Here is a 19,334-nt window from a genome sequence, read left to right on the forward strand (position 1 = left end):
ACCTCACAGATTTGTTACGAGGATCATGTGATAATATTTGTAAAGTAGTAGACATTTGATAAATGCTTATTTCCTTCCTTCCTTTGTCTAAAAACAGGTGACATTTCTATAGCATGTAACGACCTTCAGGATTATCTTGTCCAACTCCTCAAAGTGTTTATGTAACATGCCCAAGGCCGAAGACCGCACAGGTAGCAAGGGATGGTGCCTGGATTTGAACACAGGCTCGCTAGCACCAGCTTCCTTCCACTGTAGCCCACAGCCTCTCAGCACTACGGTGCTTCCCCAATTTTGTAAAGCACTTTATCCCTAGGAAGCAGCTTGGTACCCCTGGTACCATGGGCAGATCACTTGATGTGGAGTCAGAGGCTTAGGTCAGAGTCCTAGCTCTGAGTCACCTTGGGAAAGTCTCTCTATACTTCAATTTCTTCATTTACAAAATGCAGGGGGGAAGGTGAGCCAAGATAAGTAGGAAGTGCCCTTACCGTAAGCTCTAAATCTATGACCTGTGAGGCAGGTGCTATTATTATCCCCATTTTTCAGATGAAGAAACTGAAGGTGGGAGAGAATGAGGACTTGGACAGGGTTACAAGGTCAGTAAGTGTCTGATGCAAACTCTCTTCTTGACTACAAGTTCAGTGCTTGTAACAAAGGGTTAGGAGGCCCTACACGTCAAATGGACAATTCTGCCTCCAAACTTTCCATTTTTCTCCCTTCCAAGAATCTGACCTACCTTTTCTACAAATCAAAACACTGACCCAAGAACATTTTAACCTTAGTATCATAGCAGATCAAAATTGGAAGGTGTTTTAGAGATCTTTACCCTAGCGGTTCTCAAATATTTTGTTACCAGGATCCCTTTATACCCTTAAAAACTGAGGACCCCAATGAGCTTTTGTTTGTATTAATACTTACCATTTTTGAAATGAAAACATCTTAGTATTATTGCAAAAATAGCTTAGACTTCATAGACTCCCTAAAAGGGTCGTGGGGACTTCCTGGAGTTTGCAGACCATAATTTGAGGACTGCTGCTCTAATCTAACCTCTTCATTTAATAAATGAAGAGACTTGGGCCCATAGAGGTCACATAACTTGGGGGGTGCTTTGGTGTAGAGTAATGTTCTTTTTGGAGGGCAATTGGGGTTAAGTGATTTGCCCAAGGTCACACAGCCAGTAAGTGTTAAGTGTCTGAGGCTGGATTTGAGCTCAGGCCCTCCTGACTCACTGTACCACCTAGCCACCCCTGTACAGTAATTTTCACACTAGATTAGCAGTCTGAAGACTTGGGTTATTCCTGTTAGCTGAGTGGCTGTGGGGAAGTCATATCTTTTGGAAACTTAGCTACTTCATCATAAAATAACAGGAACAATCATTAGATTCTCCTTGGGAGAGGCTTTGTCAGCCTTTAACTGCTGGATCAACAGGAGTTAATAGTCTTCGCATTCAAGGTCACCAAGTGAAACATTGGTGACACAAGGGTCAGAGCCTGACTTTTCTGACTTCTAGCCTAGTGGTCAGTGTGCTGCACTAGAAAGTCCCATGGCCTAATTCCACCAAACTTTCTGAATTTCAGTTTCTTCTGCAAAATGGGCAAATTGGATCAGATGATTTTTTTTTAATATTTTGGGATTCTTTCCATCATGCTGCTATCGAAATATTTCATTTGTTTTTGTTGAATTGATTATACGATCCTAGTTCTTGAGCTAGGAAGGTTCTCTGAAGCCATCTAATCAAACCCCCCATTTTACAGATGAAGAAACTGAAACCCATAAGGGGACTGACTGACTTGCCTTGGATCACCCAAACAACAATCATCAGAAGCAGGATTTGACCCCAGGAGTTATTACTAAGACATTATTACAATATAGAATAATATATTCAGCTGTATTGCTCTAACTGGCCCCTATTGGGTACAGGAACTAAAGTATCACAAGTGTTCAGTCTGGAATCAGGAAAACATGAGTTCAAATCCTTTTTCAAATGATAAGCTGCATGGCCTTGGACAAATAGTCTTAGTCCCTTCCTCTCTAAAATAGGGACGATTATAACTCCTACCTCATAGGCCTGTTGTGCTCATCAAATGAGCTAATAATACATGTGAGGGTCTTCTAAAGCATAAAGGCCTGCATAAATGCTGGTTGTTATTAGCATAAAAGTATAATTAGCATGGGACCGCTAGGGGGCTCAGTGGATATAGCATGAAGGGCCTAGACCTAGAGTCAGAAAGATCCATCTTCCTGAGTTCAGATCCAGCCTCAGGCACTAACTCTGTGACCCTGGGCAAGTCACTTAATCCTGTTTGCCTCAGTATCTTCATCTGTAAAATGAGCTGGAGAAGTGGATGGCAAACCACTCCAGCATCTTTGCTAAAAAAACCCCAAATGGGGTCATAAAAAGTCAGATATGACTGAAAATGACTGAACAGAATAATTAGTATAACAGTTATTAATCTAAATCGAACCACAACACAAAAGGACTTGGATGTTGAGTCAGAGGAACGAGATCCAAATATTGGCACTGCTCCTCACTCCCTGTGTGACCTCAGGAAAGGCCGTTCCCTTCTCCATTTCCTCTCTGTACAATGGGAGGGTCAGACTCTATGACCCCAAAGGCTCTTTCCAGTTCAAAAGCTGTGATCTTCTGATGAGTAATGAGAAGCCCTGTCTTCTCACACCCAAGCCTGCTATTCCGCCAGGATGGGCGGCATCATTTGGTCCCGCCCTCTCATTTTATAGATGAGAAATAAGGCCCCTTCTGGCTCTCAAATCTATGATTTCATGAACAATTTAAATGCTTAATAGAGCCATAGAATTTAAAAGCTAATAAATGTGCACAGTACAAGGTTATTGCTCCAAATCCAGTGTGTATTCATATGGGCAGAAATCTGGAGCTGGAAGGAGCCTCAGAGGTCATCTAGCCAAACCTGCTCATTTTCCAGAAAAGGAAACTGAGTCCCAGAGAGATGGAATGACTGCCCTGGGTCACACAGGGAGTGAGAGACCTAACCCAGCCAAGATCACAAACATACCCAGTTCCCCGGACCCCAAGCTGCCTCTGTTTATTTGATGGCTCATAAAAATGGAAGAACTCTAAAGAATTAAATGTAGGGTTGGTCTTTTCCCCCTTAGTTAAATAAGCTGGTTACAATTTTCTTTGACATGGCTTGCAGCAAAGTCACCTTAAAGTAATTGTTTAGTGACCAACTGCTGCCACCTGGTGGAGATGACTCAAATTGCATGAAAATTATATTTTAAAAAAATCATTACTTACCACTCCTGTTTTAACAATTCGGGTCCCTTGGAATATTCGAGTGGTATTGGCTATGGGGAAAAAGAAATTTCATTTCAAGACAGAGTTTTCCTTAAGCAATTCTATAGCCACCAGCTTAACTAAAGAGTCTTCTGCTTCTCATTAACAAGAACACTTTATTGTTGTTGCAATTAACAATGATCTTTCTCTCCTTTCTTTTTTTCTTTCCTTCTCTCTACCTTCCTTCCTTCCTTCTGCTTTTCTCTTTCTTTCTTTCTTTCTTTCTTTCTTTCTTTCTTTCTTTCTTTCTTTCTTTCTTTCTTTCTTTCTTTCTTTCTTTCTTTCTTTCTTTCTTTCTTTTTCTTTCCTCCATTTTTGGTTTAGAGCCCAGGACAATATCAGGTACTTTGTATATGCTTAATAAATGAGCTCTGAATTAAACTGTATGATGACATTTGGCCCTCTGCAACTACCACCTGATGGTGGTAATGCTCCTGCTTCTGATCTCTGGGGGTCAAAGACAATGAGTCTCTTCTAAAAACTTCTTAGCTGGATTCAAGGGCCACAGCCAATTGACTAAGCATTTATGAAACATCTACTAGGTACTAGGGAGTGAGACAGATACAAAAAAAAAAGGGTGAGGCAATCCTAACTCTCAGAGACCTTATATTGTCTTGGTCGTCTGCAATTTGGCTTCCACATTTCAGGATATCCTTCCTTACACACCCTGTGTTCTATCCAAATCAGACCAGAATTTGTATCCAGACTTCGATGTTCCACCTCCTGCCTCCTCACCGGCACCTCTCAGGGCTCATGGCCCCCTGCATATGCCACCCCCCAGTTTCCAACCTCCTCTGATCTCCAAGTCTCAGTTCACTTGCCCTTCTTAATTTTTCTGGCTTTATACTTACTTAGGTAGACACTCCATCTTCCCAGTGAAATGTAAGCTCCCTGAGGGCGGGGGCTATTTGGTTTTTGGCTTTGTATCAGCAGTGACCAGCACAGTGCCTGACATGTAGCAAGAGCTTGATAAAAGCTCATGGAGTTGAACTGAATGCCATGTAAGAGACCTTCAGATATTCCTCCTTTAGCATTCTCTTCTCTGTGCTAAACATGTGATGTGTTCAACTAGCAAGGTCCTCATCTTGGCTGTAAAAATCTCGCCCACTTTGGGTTAATGAGCACCTTCTCTTTAAAATGAACAGTTCTCTGGCTGAACACTAAGAGTGACAGGAGACTTATAGATATGACCCAATGGATCCCCTTTTGCTTGACCTGGTCACATATACTTTGGAAGAGTATTTACCCTACATCCAGTAAACCAATAAGCATTAATGGAATGCTTACTCTGTATCAGTCTTGGTGCTAAATGCTAGGGATATAAGGGAAAGTGAACATCTCCTTGAAGTGAATGAGAAGGACCTTCTGGAGAGGGTCCAATGAAAATCAACCACATTTCTAAAGTACAAAACAGAATTCTAAGAGATGTTCAAGTCTGGGTGGAGAGGGATGGTCATTTGGCCTAAAGAAAAGACTGAGGAGGAGAAGGAAGATAGAATTTGTTGAGAATTTTCACAAGTAGGATGCTGAATGCATGCTCCTAATGTCCAGAGAAAAGCATGTGGGAGGAATTAGATTTAAACTGAAAAAGGACAAAGGCACGTTTAAACAGTCAATCAGTCAGTACACATTCATGAAGCACCCACCTATGTAACAGGCATTGTGCTAAGTGCTGGGGACACAAAGGAAGGCAAAAGACAGTCCCTGCCCTCAGGAAGCTTACAGTCTAATAGGGGAGAAAATATGTAAACAACTATGTACAAAGAAGCTAAAGACAGATAAGCAATGGAGGGAAGGCAGAAGTATTAAGAGGCATTAGGAGGGTCTGAGGTTGGTGCACCTCAAATGTGCATTAAGTTCTACCATTGTGAAATCCTTAACATTATGAACCAAGAGATTTAAATTTTCTGAAAAACAAAACAAAACATCAAAACTAAAATTAGAATACTTGCTCTGACCACAGACTCTTGTAGATATTTCCTCTTTTTTTCTTCATGCATTGGTGTTGATCTCTTAATAGTGTATATCACACATGGCAAAAAGATACAGAAACATTACCTAACCTCAACAGCTATTCAATGATCTCATTCTTACCCTGTTCTGCCTAGTCCCTGTTGCCCTCAAAGTTATTTTGCTTCAATACCTTCAGAGGCTGTGCCTTTTTTTAGGGTAAGTCTTTCTTCTATGATAGACTGCAGCCACTCTGTGACTCAGTGGACAACCTTAGAGAGTTGCTGGGGCTGAAAGGTCATCCCCCTGTGAACAAGCTAGTGGTGAGACTTGGTCCTAACATAGCTAGCTAGGCTGGTCTTTGGAAAACAAGCTATCACCAACTGTACTCAGAACCTTCTTAGCTTAGCAGGACCTGTCAAAACTTACACTCTGCCGGCACTGTCTTTGAAAACCCAGGGTCAACTTTATGTTGCAATAAGGCATCAAAATAGAACATGGTGGGATAGGGGGGTATGTTGCCAATATAGAAATTTAAATTAAAAAATCATTTAGAGATTAAGATTTATCATTCGAATAATTTAAAATCTTAAAAATAGGACAATAGAAAAACACAGACTGAGTAAAATATTTTCAATCTAAGTGTCAGGCCGAAAAGAGATTGTGGACCTTTACATAGGCCAAGAATTAAAAAGCAATGCCTTCCTTTATTATATCACCCTGTGAGGAGACAGTAGGAAGGGTAAGAAAGCCACTTTAATTGCAGGTAAACTTTTTGTTAAGTGTTTGTCTATACATGTGCAACAGATAGTATTAGGAATTAACAAAAAACAAACAAAGAAAAATAATCCAGGGTTCAAGATGAGTCCACTCTGAGCATCTAACAGAGAAAGAAAGTTAGTGCTCAAAAGGAAAAAAAAAAGAGGCGATTTTCCACAAATCATTGGGATCTGGGACTTAAAATATTCTTGACTTCAAATTTATTGCTGACAAGGCCTTCTGGATTACGTTATATTGCAAACATTTAATTTTTCAAACCTTACACAGAAGCCAAAGATCACGGTGGCCTATTAATCTGAAAAGGCAGTTCTGCAGATTCCAAATTCTTGGTCTGAGCACCTGGGAGACCTAATAATGATTTATGTCTCTAAAGTTCCCGAGCCCTGGTCCCAGACGCCTCTGACTTTGGCCTCCTTCTCTCCTGTTCGCTGGGCACAGATGAGGACCCAGCCTGCAATCCAATTGCTCTGGGTGGAAGGGAGCCAACTCATTTATGGCACTGGTAGGTTCCAGCAAGGCTGATTTATTTATGAAACAAGGCAGCCCAGCTCATTCCAATTAGTCTGAATGGAAGGGTAAGATAAATGTTAACATTAACATAGAATATTTAAATATTAAATGCTTCTTTATAGATCACTGGTCCTTGGGGAGTTATTGGAAAAGTTGACTGGGCCTGGTAGAACTTGGTGCAAGAATTACTGGTGTCTTTACTGACAGTTATACAGAACCATGCCAGAAAAATGGTATCTTATATTTCTGAAGCTCTAGCTACTTGTTATCATTCTCCCACGGAGTTTCACAAAAGATAAACACTCCTTCAGTCCTTGTTCCGTCATGTGGAGTCTTTTTGCTTTCGTCCAGATTCTGGTTCCATGTGGCTATGATGTTTTCTGATTCTTTTGTAGGATTTGGGGACCACACTGAGAACGGTGATAAAGCCAGCATTCACTAAAACCGTTGTCAAAAAGAGAAATGGATACTTGGGACATGATGGGCTTTTTGGGGAGTGAGGAGGGGTGCAGAGGAATGGAGGAAATAATATACCTTCAGAGTTTCTGTTCAGAGGGATATTTGGAACACGGGCAAGTGTGGGATCTAATGAATGGTCCCGAGTCAATGGGAACCAATTTCAGTAGTCATCAAGGGCCTGAGTAACTAGAGATAAATGCTGAATCTTAGCTTGAGAGCTAAAGGTATCAGAAGTGTGAATTTGGAATGAAAACTCATTTATTAAGTGTTTACTATATGCCAAGAAAGCATTCTAAGTGCTGGAGAAACAAACAGGAAATACAAAAATTCAGAGATTTCATAAAAAACAAACACACTTAATTGGTTTCTCTGTCCAGATGTTTCTGACATAGCTACAAACCAAACGACCCAAGAATTCTGAAGGGGAACTCCAAAATGGCGACTGGAACAACATGCTTTGAGTTGAATGGGTGACCGGCCACAACTTTATGGATTTAATGCCCAAATCCTTAGCTCTCTGGAGTTAGAAAAAATTCTCCTCCTCCTCTAATTTTCCAGCTCACACAGTATTGTCCTTAAAAGACAGCCAGAGCATGGTAGAGTTTTGTTTGTTTGTTTTGTTTAAGACTGAATATAACTATCCACCCCTCAAGCAGACCAGGAAAATAACTTGTGCAACAACTAATATTTCTGTGCCTACAGACTTCTACCGGTTGGGAGGATGATAAATAAAGGAGAGAGGAAAGAGAGGAGCCGTTACTGCCCGCAGAAGGGAGTACATACTTTACCTTGAAACAACATAGTTTGGCTAAAATCGCTGCGCATGTCATTCCTGCATATAGCCTGGACTCTGAAGAGATAAAGGCTGTCGGGTGAAACATGGCTAATGATGGCTTTCTGTATTTTTTAAGAAAAAGACAGAAGTTAGTTTTAGAGGAAAATCTACATTATTTTATTTCCTTCCTTCCCCGACAAAAAACCCCATGTTACCCCAAAAGGTCAGCACAGTGCCTTGAACATTATCCAGGAGGAATCCACCAGTTCTGTTTCTCCTTGACCACTATGGATGGTCTGGATCTGGGAGTCCATTGGTGGACAGACCTCCCAGTGAGGGGACTACCTCCACCAATTCAGCTTGGCCACTCTTCTCTAAGTGAAAGTTTGAGAGAGTGGTCTGGGCATTAACATGCTAACTGACTTGTCCTGGGTCACCCAGCTGGTATCTATCAAAGGTGGAATTTGAACCCAGGTTTCCCAGGCTTTGAGTAGGGATCTTGATTGACTCTTACAGTCTGGTTTAAAGAGATCATTATTTCCAAGGAGCATCAGCCACCACTTGACCTATTCCCGGACTATGGAGTCAATTGGAAAATTAAAAAAAATAAAATAAAATTATAAATTTTTTTTTGTGGAGACTTGGGAGTTTAAAGCAATAACAACAAATAACATTACAAACTTCCTGTTGATGGATTGAATTTCCTCCCCTTCTGACTCATATGTAAAGATAAATTACTTGGGCTAGGGATCTATTCTACCTCTGGGTTTTTCAAGGGAACCCATGGTATAATGCACTGAATGCTCATCATCTCTTGAGTCAGAGGGGCTTGGGTTCAAATCATGCCTCTAATACAATACCACCTGCGTGACTTTCTGCAAGACATTGTGTTTCCCCAGGTTTTAGTTTTCTCACACATAAAAACAAAAGGGTTTGACTCCATGGCCTCTGGGTCTCTTCTATCTTTAGAACAATGCATTCTCTGTGGCTTTGTAGAAAACTTACACTGAAAAACCAAACTATTCTCTACTCCAGACTCCACTCAGGGCAATAATGAGTCATCTCCCTTGGAGAAGCATTTTAAGTCAAGTTTTTGTGGTGATCTTGTGACACAACTATCACTAAGATCACAATCTGACTTTTTAGAGGAGTAGAAAAATTAATTTCATTATCCCCAAAGAAAATAATCATGAAAATGTGGGTGGAAAAAATGTGCTATCAAAGAATGTTCTTTCTTTCTTCCGTTCCTTCTCCTTTGGGATGAATCCATGCCTGATCCTCTCTACCTCTGATCTACCGTCCCTTCCAGAGTAAAGCCCCATGACCCCATGCAGGGATTTACCAGGGTGCATTTCCAGCACATATCTATTCATCACTGCCTGCTTAATTATTTTTCTGCCCAGAATGAGAAGCTACCCAAGTGCTTTGATAGTTTCTGATGATTAATATGAGCCATCTTTACTTCAGACAGAGGAAAATCCCTTAAGGACTCACAGTTATGACAAGGGAAAGGTTAAAATACATCATAACCTTGGGTGCCTTTCAAGAGATTCCTCTCTGATTTTATGAAGCTCATCATTCCCTAATGTGACCCAGATAACAACGTCTAGTGGGGGAAATTGGAGATATAAATGGAAATGAAGTAAGAGAATCTTCATCTAAAGGAATAAGAAAAGTATTATTCTATAACTGATTGAATGAGCCCAGAGGACTATGTATTTGAAAAAGGGGGGAAAATGATAACAGTCATTAAGAATTTCACTCTGAGCTATTGCATTTTTCATGGGCATACACAATTACTGATTTCATTATTCCAAAGGCTGCCTTTGATTAACAATAAGTGAAGCCTTTGAAACCAGAATGTGTCACATTGATTCTTCAGCCAAAGACTTTGGAAGATGAACGCAAGTGGAGGGCTTGGCCGGGAAGGAGGAGGGGTCTCCATTTAAAAAAATATCGTTCAGCAGGCCTAGTTTTCTCCAGAACTGAAGGAACATGGCTTCCCAGAAAATGGTGGCTATTCTGCTGTACTCTGAGCTTTAAAAAGGAGCTGGGCATGTGTAGGACAGCCAGCCGGAGGGGGTCTCCGGGCTGCTGTTTCCTGAATATTCATTATTATCTCAGGGCATGAGGTCAGATCATGTTTTCCTTGTTCATTGCTGGAAAGGGCCCTAGGGGTCATCAGCCAAAACTTCATTCTGCAGATAAGGGAACTGAGGCAGAGAGAGTGATTTTGAGTCACAGCTCTCGAGTGAAGGGGAACTCGGAGGCTGTCCAATCCAGTCCCCCCTTATTTTGCAAGTGGAGAAAGAGACCCAGAAGGACTGAATGCTTTAGAATCTTGAGAGAGGCCGTCTAAACCAAAATCATTAGGTGAGGAAACTGAAGCATAGATAGCTTAAGGCCACATGGGTAGTTAAATGGCAGAGCTAAGATTTGAACTCTGATTTCATGACGTTAAACTCAGCAGGAAGATTCAACATTCTTTCTACTGGCTACTAATGAGCTCCAGGGGATGGGGGAGCTGTCAGTTCCAAAGAGGCTACTCTTTTCACTGCATCATCATGCATGCCAGGAAAGGGGACAGAAGGACTTGTGCAGTACGTGTTTGCATCACCTGGTTCTGGGGTTGATGTCTTGTATTCCCTCGTCTAGGCCATGTGCCTGCCTAGATGACTAGCACTTCTAGGCTCAACGTGTCTTATGTCTGTCTTATGTGATCCCTCATTTTATGGAAGAGAACCTTAAAAGGCCCATAATGATGTCGGAACAGGGTTAAATCAATTGTTGCACATTAACATGATGAAATACTAGTATTTAATTAGTACTAACAGGTCATAGGCTCATAGATTTTAAGCTACATGGGACCTCAGAGGCCACGTGGCCCAACCCCATCATTTACAAAATGAGAAAATTGAAGCCTACAGAGCTGAAGACTTGCTCAAAGTCATTTTGGAAATAAGCAGTAAAGCCAAGATTTGAACCCAGTGGCTCTGATGCCAAAACCATCATTCTTTTCCCAACTGCCCCAACACAACACAAAGTATACAAAGAAATCAGGCAAGAGCTGTATGAATATTGACTATAATTATAACACAGGAAATGTGAGGGAGAATGAATACACCAACAAAATAAGTATTTATAGGGAGTACTTGAAAAATGGTGGATTTATAATTGTTTAATTTAAATGTAAGTAATTATTAAGCAAGTTAAATTGGGTGCTGGATAGTCAGTGTTAATACGGGAATAAAATGTTTTTAAAAATAAAGGTCCTGATCTGAGCCCCTGGTAAGGAATCTTTGGCTTTAGTGGCCCCATGAACTGGCTATGTGTGATAGATTATACCACCAGGCACTGACTCTCTACTTCTGATTAGGGCAAGTAGAAGTGAGGTGAATGGAGTCTGGGGCTCCATGGGCCATGCCCTGGGCCTAATGCCTTCCTCATACAATGAGGGCAAAGCCTCCCATGAGGGGATGGGGAAATAAATATGGCGGCAGCGATGCCATGCTTTACCAAGTCTTTGTCACTATCCTTGGTGAATGTCTTTTCTTTTTCATCCTCGTTTTTTGTCCAGCTGTAGGAGATCATGTAGTTCATGAGTGGAGGGTGGTAGATGGTCTCTGGCTGGCTCCAGGTCACCAGCAAGGCTGTCTGGTTTACTGGATGGACTTTCATGTTGACCGGTGGAGTGCTACAAACTGAGCAGAGATAAGATGGATCAAAATAGAGCAAACAAACGGCCTCCTGCATGCCCCCTTTGGCCCACCCCTGACATCTCATCCAATGCCAGTGCTTTTTCCTTATTTTCTCAGTTTTGCGAAGGCCGGTGCAATTATTCTACTTCAATAGAAACAGCATGATATAGTGCAAAGAATGCTGAACTTGAAAACAGGAAGACTTGGTTCAAATTTAGCCCAACAGCTGTCTTTACCATAATGATGGAAGGCTGTGCCCTTGTCCCGCCAGTTCTGCCAGAAGAAACTTGACTTGTTCCTTCAGTCTAATCTCAAATACTTTTATCTTCCAGAAGCCTTCCCTGATACCCTCACACTCCCAAACAGACGAACTGTCTCTCCTGGCATTCTTTTATGGCACTGAAATACTGCTTTGCATCATCATCATCAACTTATCAATTATCAAGCATTTTATTAAGTACCTACTATGTGTCTGGCACTGTGCTGGGTGATGCAGAAACAAAGTAGAAAATGCAACAGTTTCTGCCCTCTGGAAGCTTATGTGTAGATGTAGACACACACACAGACATATGATTGACAGAGACATGTATAAAATCAATATAATTTTCTTGTTTGTTGTACAAAAGCATTTTGGGAAGGAGAAGACATCTTGTCAGCTGAGGGGGAGGAAAGAGGTAAGGTTTCCTTTATGAAGGAAGGAATGAGCTGTGTTTTGAAGGAAACTAGGAATGCTAAGTTGTTCAGGGGATAAGAGTGTGCCTTCCAATGGCATTGGGTATGGCCAATGTAAAGGCAAGAAATGGAATAGCATCCAAGAGAAACACCAAGAAGGTCTGTTTGACTGGATGTTTGAGTATGTGAAGAGGAGTCAAGCATGATAAGGCTGGGAAGGTGAGCTCCCTACAAGTTATAGAGGGCTGGAAGTGCCTGACAGAGGAGTCTGTTTTACCCAGTCTGCATGGGTAGTGGGAGTTTCTTCATCCAAATATTCCTATATCAATGAAATCACAGGACTGATAAATAAAAAAAAAATCTGCATGTACTAACCACAAGGAGACATGACTTAATTCAAGGTATACCCAAGTCTTTTTAAATAATTAACAGACCATGTTAAACAAGGCTAGGCTGCTCAATCCACTTCTAACTACAATTTTCTACAATTCAATCATGTTCCCTTCTCAATGCCATCCATGCGAAACTTACAAATGTAAGGGAATCTCCTCTCTGCCCCCTCTCCAGCTAGGTTCCCCCGAAGCTCAAAGAGCAGGCTGGGCGTTCTCCTCGCCTGGCCCCGATCTCTGTCTCTAAGCCCTTGACTACTCTGTGGCAGCCAAGGTCAGTTTCTTCAGCATATCCATAGACAAATCGAGGTTTGGCCAGAGAGAGACTGGCTGATGTGACAGAGGAGAGAAGGGATCAAATAAATTAATGAGGCATTCCCGGAGCGCCACACATCACTGGAGAGGAGCTGACTGTCTGGCGGGCAAAGAGCGTCCCAGAGAGTAACGTCAGACAGAAGAGGCAGGAAGGCAAGGAGGAAGTTACAAGCAGGGCACACTAGATGGCAACAACGCACTAATAAACAATCCTGGCTCCGGAAAGGTAGTTTGACATTCTCTAAGTTCTGAAGTCATGATGGAAAAAGTGAGCAAAGGTCTTTGCAAATATCCTCCCTGACCCAAGGGGAGCTGTCCGAGGTACACCTTCCATGAGCCAAAGGAATGATGACACACTTGGCTTGTCATACCTGGGATGGGTGCCATTCCTTGTCATCCTGTCATCCCCAACGCTTTCTGATTAACCCCCCTTTTTACTGAAATGATCACATCTGGCCCCATTCAACTGGAGAAATTGGGGAGTGCACACGTTTGCTTCTCAGTTGGGAGGCTGTCTTAGACAAAACATTATAAAATAGAGTCCAAGTGCCTTGGATATTAAAGTAGCTGTGTGGTAGAAGGGAGAGAGGGATGCATTTGACTTGCTCAAGATCATGCAGTCAGCACACCAGACTTGAACTCAGATCTTCCTGGCTTCAAGAACAACTTCTCTTCTTCGTAATTTCTCAACATTTGGTCCAGAAAGCTCGTTCATCTCTGTTGGCTGCAGTCATTGTATATACTGTTTTCCTGGCTCTACGTCATTCACTTTGCATCAGTTCACATAAGTCTATGTTTCCCTTCATTACTCACAATACAGATGTGGCTTCATTCATGTGCCGCCATCTGTTTAGACATTCCCTGGTCCACAGGCATCCACTTTATTACCATATAAAGGGCTGTGGAGTCCCTTCCAGTCCTAAGATGGAATTAACCTGTAAATGTATACTCTAGGCCTCTAAGAAAACAGGTTCCAACATTCCATTTGACAAGAAAAAAAAACAACAACCAAACATCTTGAGACCACTAATCTTGGAATATTAATAGCTAAGGAGGGACTAAAGACACTGAGCTTTATCCCAATCTTCCAAAGTGGGCTACCCACAGGGCAAGATGCACCCAAACTTATATACTGCTTTGCATCAGTCATCAACTAACCAATTATTAAGCATTTTATAAAATGCTTATGTACTATTTTATAAAATACTATGTACCTAGCATCGTGCTAAAAGCTGTGGGAACAAAATATACAATGAAATAGTCCCTGCCCTGAAGAAACTTACACACACACACATACACACACACACACACACCCTTCAACAGGCATTTATTGTGTGCCCAGATGCCAAGCATTGTAGATTCAAAACAAATAAATGGCCCCTGCTCTCCAGAAATTTACATTTTATCGGGGGAAATAATATATACATAGATTCCTATTCACACACAAGATAAATACAAGGTCATTTTTAGGGGGCACTAAAACCTGGGGAACTCGAGAGGCCTCTTCTAGAAAGTGACCCTCTCAGCTGAAGTAAGAGGAAACTGAGTCCTCAAAGAGTCGGAGGTGATACCCATTGGGCATCACGAGGGCCCAGGGTCAAGAAGTAACCTTCTTGGTTCTGCCACTCAAAAGCTTTCTCCTCTAACGCTATCTTCCACCTACTCTTTATGAATTTTATATGAACATATTCATGTACATATGAAGGTAAGCTCCTCAAGGGCGGGACTTTTATTTTTGCCTTTCTTTGCACCCCCAAAGTTTAGTCCCATGCTTCACAAAGAGTAAGCATTTAATAAATGCCTGTTGATTGATTGATTTTGCAGCTTATTCAAATGCCCCTGACCTTCCTCTCTCATCAAGTGAGCATAAAATTCATGTCTTCTGGGGATTGTGTGGGCAGGAATAGTCAGGATTCCCTATCAAACACAAACAGCAAGTTCACCCCTATGAACAGACCTGAGGAATCACTAGTCCGTACATGTGGTGTGTGGACTTCAGCTCTGTGTGATGTTTGACACTGAGAGGAATAAAGGCCCCGGCAGTACCCATGACATAAAACCAAAGCCTTTGGCTGGGGGGCATCAGCTAGGAACTCTTCCAAGGAAACCAGCAAAGATCTAGGCCCCACACGAGCATTTTAGAGCTAGAAGGAAATCTTGGTAATCACTTCCTTGGGGAAATACGATACAGAATAGTAGAACATTGCGGGGAAAGGGAGCCAGTGTTTATTCTGGGCCTACTGTGAGCTACTGCTTTACAAATATCCTCTCATTCGATGACATAACACTGGGACTCAGTCAGACATGAGTTCAAATCTTGCCTCTAACACTTACTAGCTGTGTGAATACAGCCAATTTGCTTAACCTCAATTTCCCCATCTGGAAAAGGAGGTTATAGAGCATATCCTTATAGGATATCTACTGACTTCATAGGATCATTCTGAAATTCAAATGAGATGATGTCCAGAAAGTTTACATGGTCTATAACAATGAAAGCTGCCATTCGATTCCTGATTCTGACCACTTTCAGTTTCATGTTTGGACCCATCCACAGCCCCCAGGAAACGCCCGAGGGCACTAAGCCACTTCCTCTCACCCATTAGCCATCCTGGAGGGCCCAGAGCCATGCTTTTTAAACTAATGTCCCTGGGTGAGGCGTCCTTGACATCAGCGGTCCCTTTCACAGGTGCCTGATTACTTTCCCATAGGTGTTTGATTACTTTTCACAGGCTTCTGATACGATGTGGCTTGCCCACTTGGGGAATTTGCCTTTAGTGAACTTACTTTAATTATGATCCGGGACTTTGTTAAATAACAAGCAAGCTGTAGCAAAGCAACTCGGGTCCTCTGCTTCTAAATCAGTTCCTAAGATATCTTCTCAGGTGTTCTCCATGTAAATGTTTCTCCTATTTAGTGCTGGAGATTAAGCTAACATGATGTAGACTGTTTGAAAGTCACTGTAAACTCGGGAGCCTTTTCAATGCTCTGAAGTGGGGTTCTCCCCCACCCCGTTTCCTTCCTTCCATCTGAGGCACTGTTCCAGATATTGATCCAGTCACAGGGACAGCATTCCCCAAGCGAAGCAATTTAGTCGAGATTCCCTATTTCACCATTCCTGACATCATAAGTGAAATCAATGCCTCTTGCTGGACTTAAGGAGCTTCCTGCTACTATATCCCACGCTGGGATTCTGTCAGAGGATCCATCTTGGCTTCAGCTGGTGCCATTGTCTAGGGGTTTCCACAGACACGTGAGTTAGGGGGAGGACAGAGAGGTGAATAGCTTCCCAATTAACAGGCTTTAAAAAAAAATCCTCCTATAAATAAGCTGTACTGATGCCTTTTCTTTTAACATAACAGTCATTTCTGGAAATACTCCAACCCCACCCCCTCAGTCCATTGAACTCTCCACTGAAACAAAGAAAAATAGCAAAGCAACCAGCACTTAACACCGTGACTTCATCTGAAAATGTTTTCCACATCAGTCCTAGTAAGTTTCTTGCCTTTCTGCCAGAAGAAAGAAATGTATTTTTCATTGTCTTTTCTCTGGGATCATTCTTGCCTTTTTTTTTTTTTTTTACAATTGCTCAGAGATCAGGTTCTATTTAGTAATCTTTTCACTTACTTTCTGCCCTCAAAATAGGCATGTGTTGAATGTGGGCTGGGCATGCTGAGCAATTTCATCTGTTGTTATTAATTTTAACTTTCTGCGTTGTAGACCGCCATTTCAACTTGCCACTCCAAGTACACATCAGAGCCTGTTGTGTCACTCGGTCTTAGAGAATTGGGCAACAGGGGAGTGGGGAAGAGTTGCTGACCAGGCTTGACCCTAGGTTTTTCAGACTTTGTAGTCAGTCCCTTCTCCACTACAGCAAACCTGGCCCTCACACTGTATGTACACATATGGTAATCATTGTGTATATTATTGTTTTAGTTCTGCTTATCTCTCTGCCTCAATTCAAACAAGTTTTTCTGTGTTCCTCTGACTCCCTCATATTCAGATTTCTTTTAACTGCACAAGAATATCCCACCACATTCAAATGCAACTTTTTTTTTTGGGGGGGGGAGGGAAAGTTTCAATGAAATGTAAGCTCCTTGAGGGCAGGGATCTTTTTTTTTGCCTTTTGTTTGCATGGTACCTGGCACTTAGCAAACACTCGATCAAGGTTTGGTTAAACTGACTGTTTCGTCACCTTTCTTGCAGGGTTCCAAACTGATTGAACCAAACCATAGATCATTAACAAACAGTTCATTGGTCTACCTGCCTTCCCACTTAGGAGGGGGTTCATAAAGAAATACCAGGGATATCAGTAGCCTGTGTAGACTGGCTACACGGCACCAATCTGCGCAACTTTCACAAAGCTACTCAACAGCCCTTAAGTCAGGAGGGGGTGCCCTCTTGGTGCAATCCAAAGAAATGGCCTTCATATCTGGAAGGGTGATATCAAAGGGGTTCTGGGAATCGCAAAGCACCCCAAAGCAAGTCAAGCACCAATACAACTTTCAAGTCCCAGAGGTCTCCTCGCATCCCCTTCTCCCATCAAGATTGGAAAAATACAAACTCCAAATCTCATGGATAGAAGCGTTTTTACTGGGAAGAATTAAAATGACAGCAGGCTGTTCACAGCTGTTATGTGATTTTCCCCTGGCAATGTCCTTATTTGGGGATGAAGCAATTTAGCAATAATCATTTTCAGTTCACACATCCCCCCATTTAATTTTTTCTTGTCTGTAAAATGGGGATAATAACACCAACCTCGCAGAGATGTCACTGGGATTATTATTTAATGTTTGCAAAGAGCTGGGAAGGTGAAAAGAGCTCTGCGTAAGTGCTGAGCATTATTATTACTGCCTCGTGTTCACAGATGTAGCTCCTGTCACTCCCTCTTATGGATTCCCTTCATTGTGTTAATTATCCTTTGTGTAATAAAGTTTCCCTTCAAACTCCCTCTTTTCTCAGGGCTTTCTTTGCTTTAGGTCGCTCTCTCTGACAAAGGAGATTTACATTGCTTCTCAAAGTTCTTTCAGGATCTCCAAAGTCTTCTGTCTTGGAAGAAGAGAGTTCTTAGCACAATAGAAGAATATAGCTTTTTAGTGAGAGGACCTGGGTTCAGGATGGGCTCTGTCATGTCCTTTCTCTAGGATTTTAGGCAGGTCACTGCATTTCTGGAATTCCTTCTCGTTAGCTGTAAACCGCGGGGGTGGGACCAGATTTTAGCTTGAAATCTATGACCTTGTGAACAAGTTTAATTATCACCCTTCTATAATCAGAAAAGCCCCTAGACCAATGTTTCCCAGGTATTCCTGAATGTGTGCTCCAAGGGGTTGGTGTCTTTCATGTGTTCTTGGGGATATCTGCCATTGCTCCACTCTCCTTCTAGAAATGCAGAAACTGTGAAGAGTTATTACATTGAGACCAGCAATTTGGGTGGTCATGTCTCCTGCATAAACACATCGGGCCATCGTTAATCCCCTTTCCTAACTTACACCAGACAACAGTTTCCATCTTCAAGGCCAAGTTATGGTCAGAGGGAGTGTTCCCTCTTGCTGAATGTAACTTTAGCCCAAGAATTTTTGGCAGGACATCTGATTTCAATGGTATAGGTAACTCTTGTTGAAGAAACTTCTTTGCCAATGCAGTTCAACCCCTACTGAGCAACTTACAGGCCTAAAGAGTTTCAGTGACTCATTCAGTGTTAAACACCCAACATATGTCGGGGTAGAAGCTCAATCCAGGGTCTTCCTCACTCAAAGATCTGCTCTCTGTCTACCGTATCCATACTGCCTCTCTTGCCCAAGGTCACGCAATAACAAAGTACATAAATGGAAGGGGCAACGAAAGAGTTATTGTAGAAAAATGTGCCAAAGGATGCGACAGTTTTCCTCCCTGAGTCTCAATTTCCTCATCTGTAAATGGAGAGGCTGGGACTAGATGACTGTTATGGTCTCTTCCAGTTGTAACCTATGATTCTACATCATGACTCTTTCTGGGAACTAATCAAAACCTTGAATTTTGCCTTTTTTTCTTTTGGTATATATACTTAGGATCACAGTCTATGAGTATGAAGAAACCTCAGAAGCAGAGCCGTCCAGTCCACTTCATACCTGTACAGCACACCCTTCTACAACATATCTGACACCTGACCATTCGGTTTTCCCTTGGAGACCCTCAGTGAAGGGGAGCCGTCACCTCAAGTTAGCTCATTCCCCTTTGGGTTGGCCCTAAAGATAAGGAAATTATTCTTCACATTAAGCTGAGACCTTCCTGTTGTCACCTTCTGTCCACTGCTGTCCATTCTGCCCTTTGGGGCCAAAGAGAACAAATCTCTGTCACAGGCAATTGTCCTAATACATGACAACAGCTATCATATCCCACGTCTCTGCTTCAGAACAGATCTCTGTCATAGGCAATTGTCCTAATACACAACAATGCTATCATGTCCCATGGCTCTGCCTCTCACCAGATATCCCAGTTCT

The 19,334-nt window shown here is 42.1% G+C and overlaps 1 protein-coding gene across 3 annotated transcripts in view; it reads right to left on the reverse strand.

Annotated features, from left to right (window-relative positions):
* Positions 1 to 19,334, reverse strand: part of PTPRG (protein tyrosine phosphatase receptor type G) — a 783,084-nt gene that overhangs the window by 126,534 nt on the left and 637,216 nt on the right. For all 3 annotated transcript variants that reach the window (XM_069084201.1, XM_069084200.1, XM_069084202.1), the window contains exons 9-11: positions 11,301 to 11,485; positions 7,798 to 7,906; positions 3,272 to 3,321 (exon numbers count right to left, since the gene is read on the reverse strand). In XM_069084201.1, coding sequence (XP_068940302.1) covers positions 3,272 to 3,321; positions 7,798 to 7,906; positions 11,301 to 11,485 — 344 coding nt within the window. The remainder of the gene's footprint in view (positions 1 to 3,271; positions 3,322 to 7,797; positions 7,907 to 11,300; positions 11,486 to 19,334) is intronic.

This window comes from Petaurus breviceps, unplaced genomic scaffold (assembly GCF_028583685.1).
Source record: "Petaurus breviceps papuanus isolate PSGF00001 unplaced genomic scaffold, PetGlider_PUasm1.0 174, whole genome shotgun sequence".
NCBI lineage: Eukaryota > Metazoa > Chordata > Mammalia > Diprotodontia > Petauridae > Petaurus > Petaurus breviceps.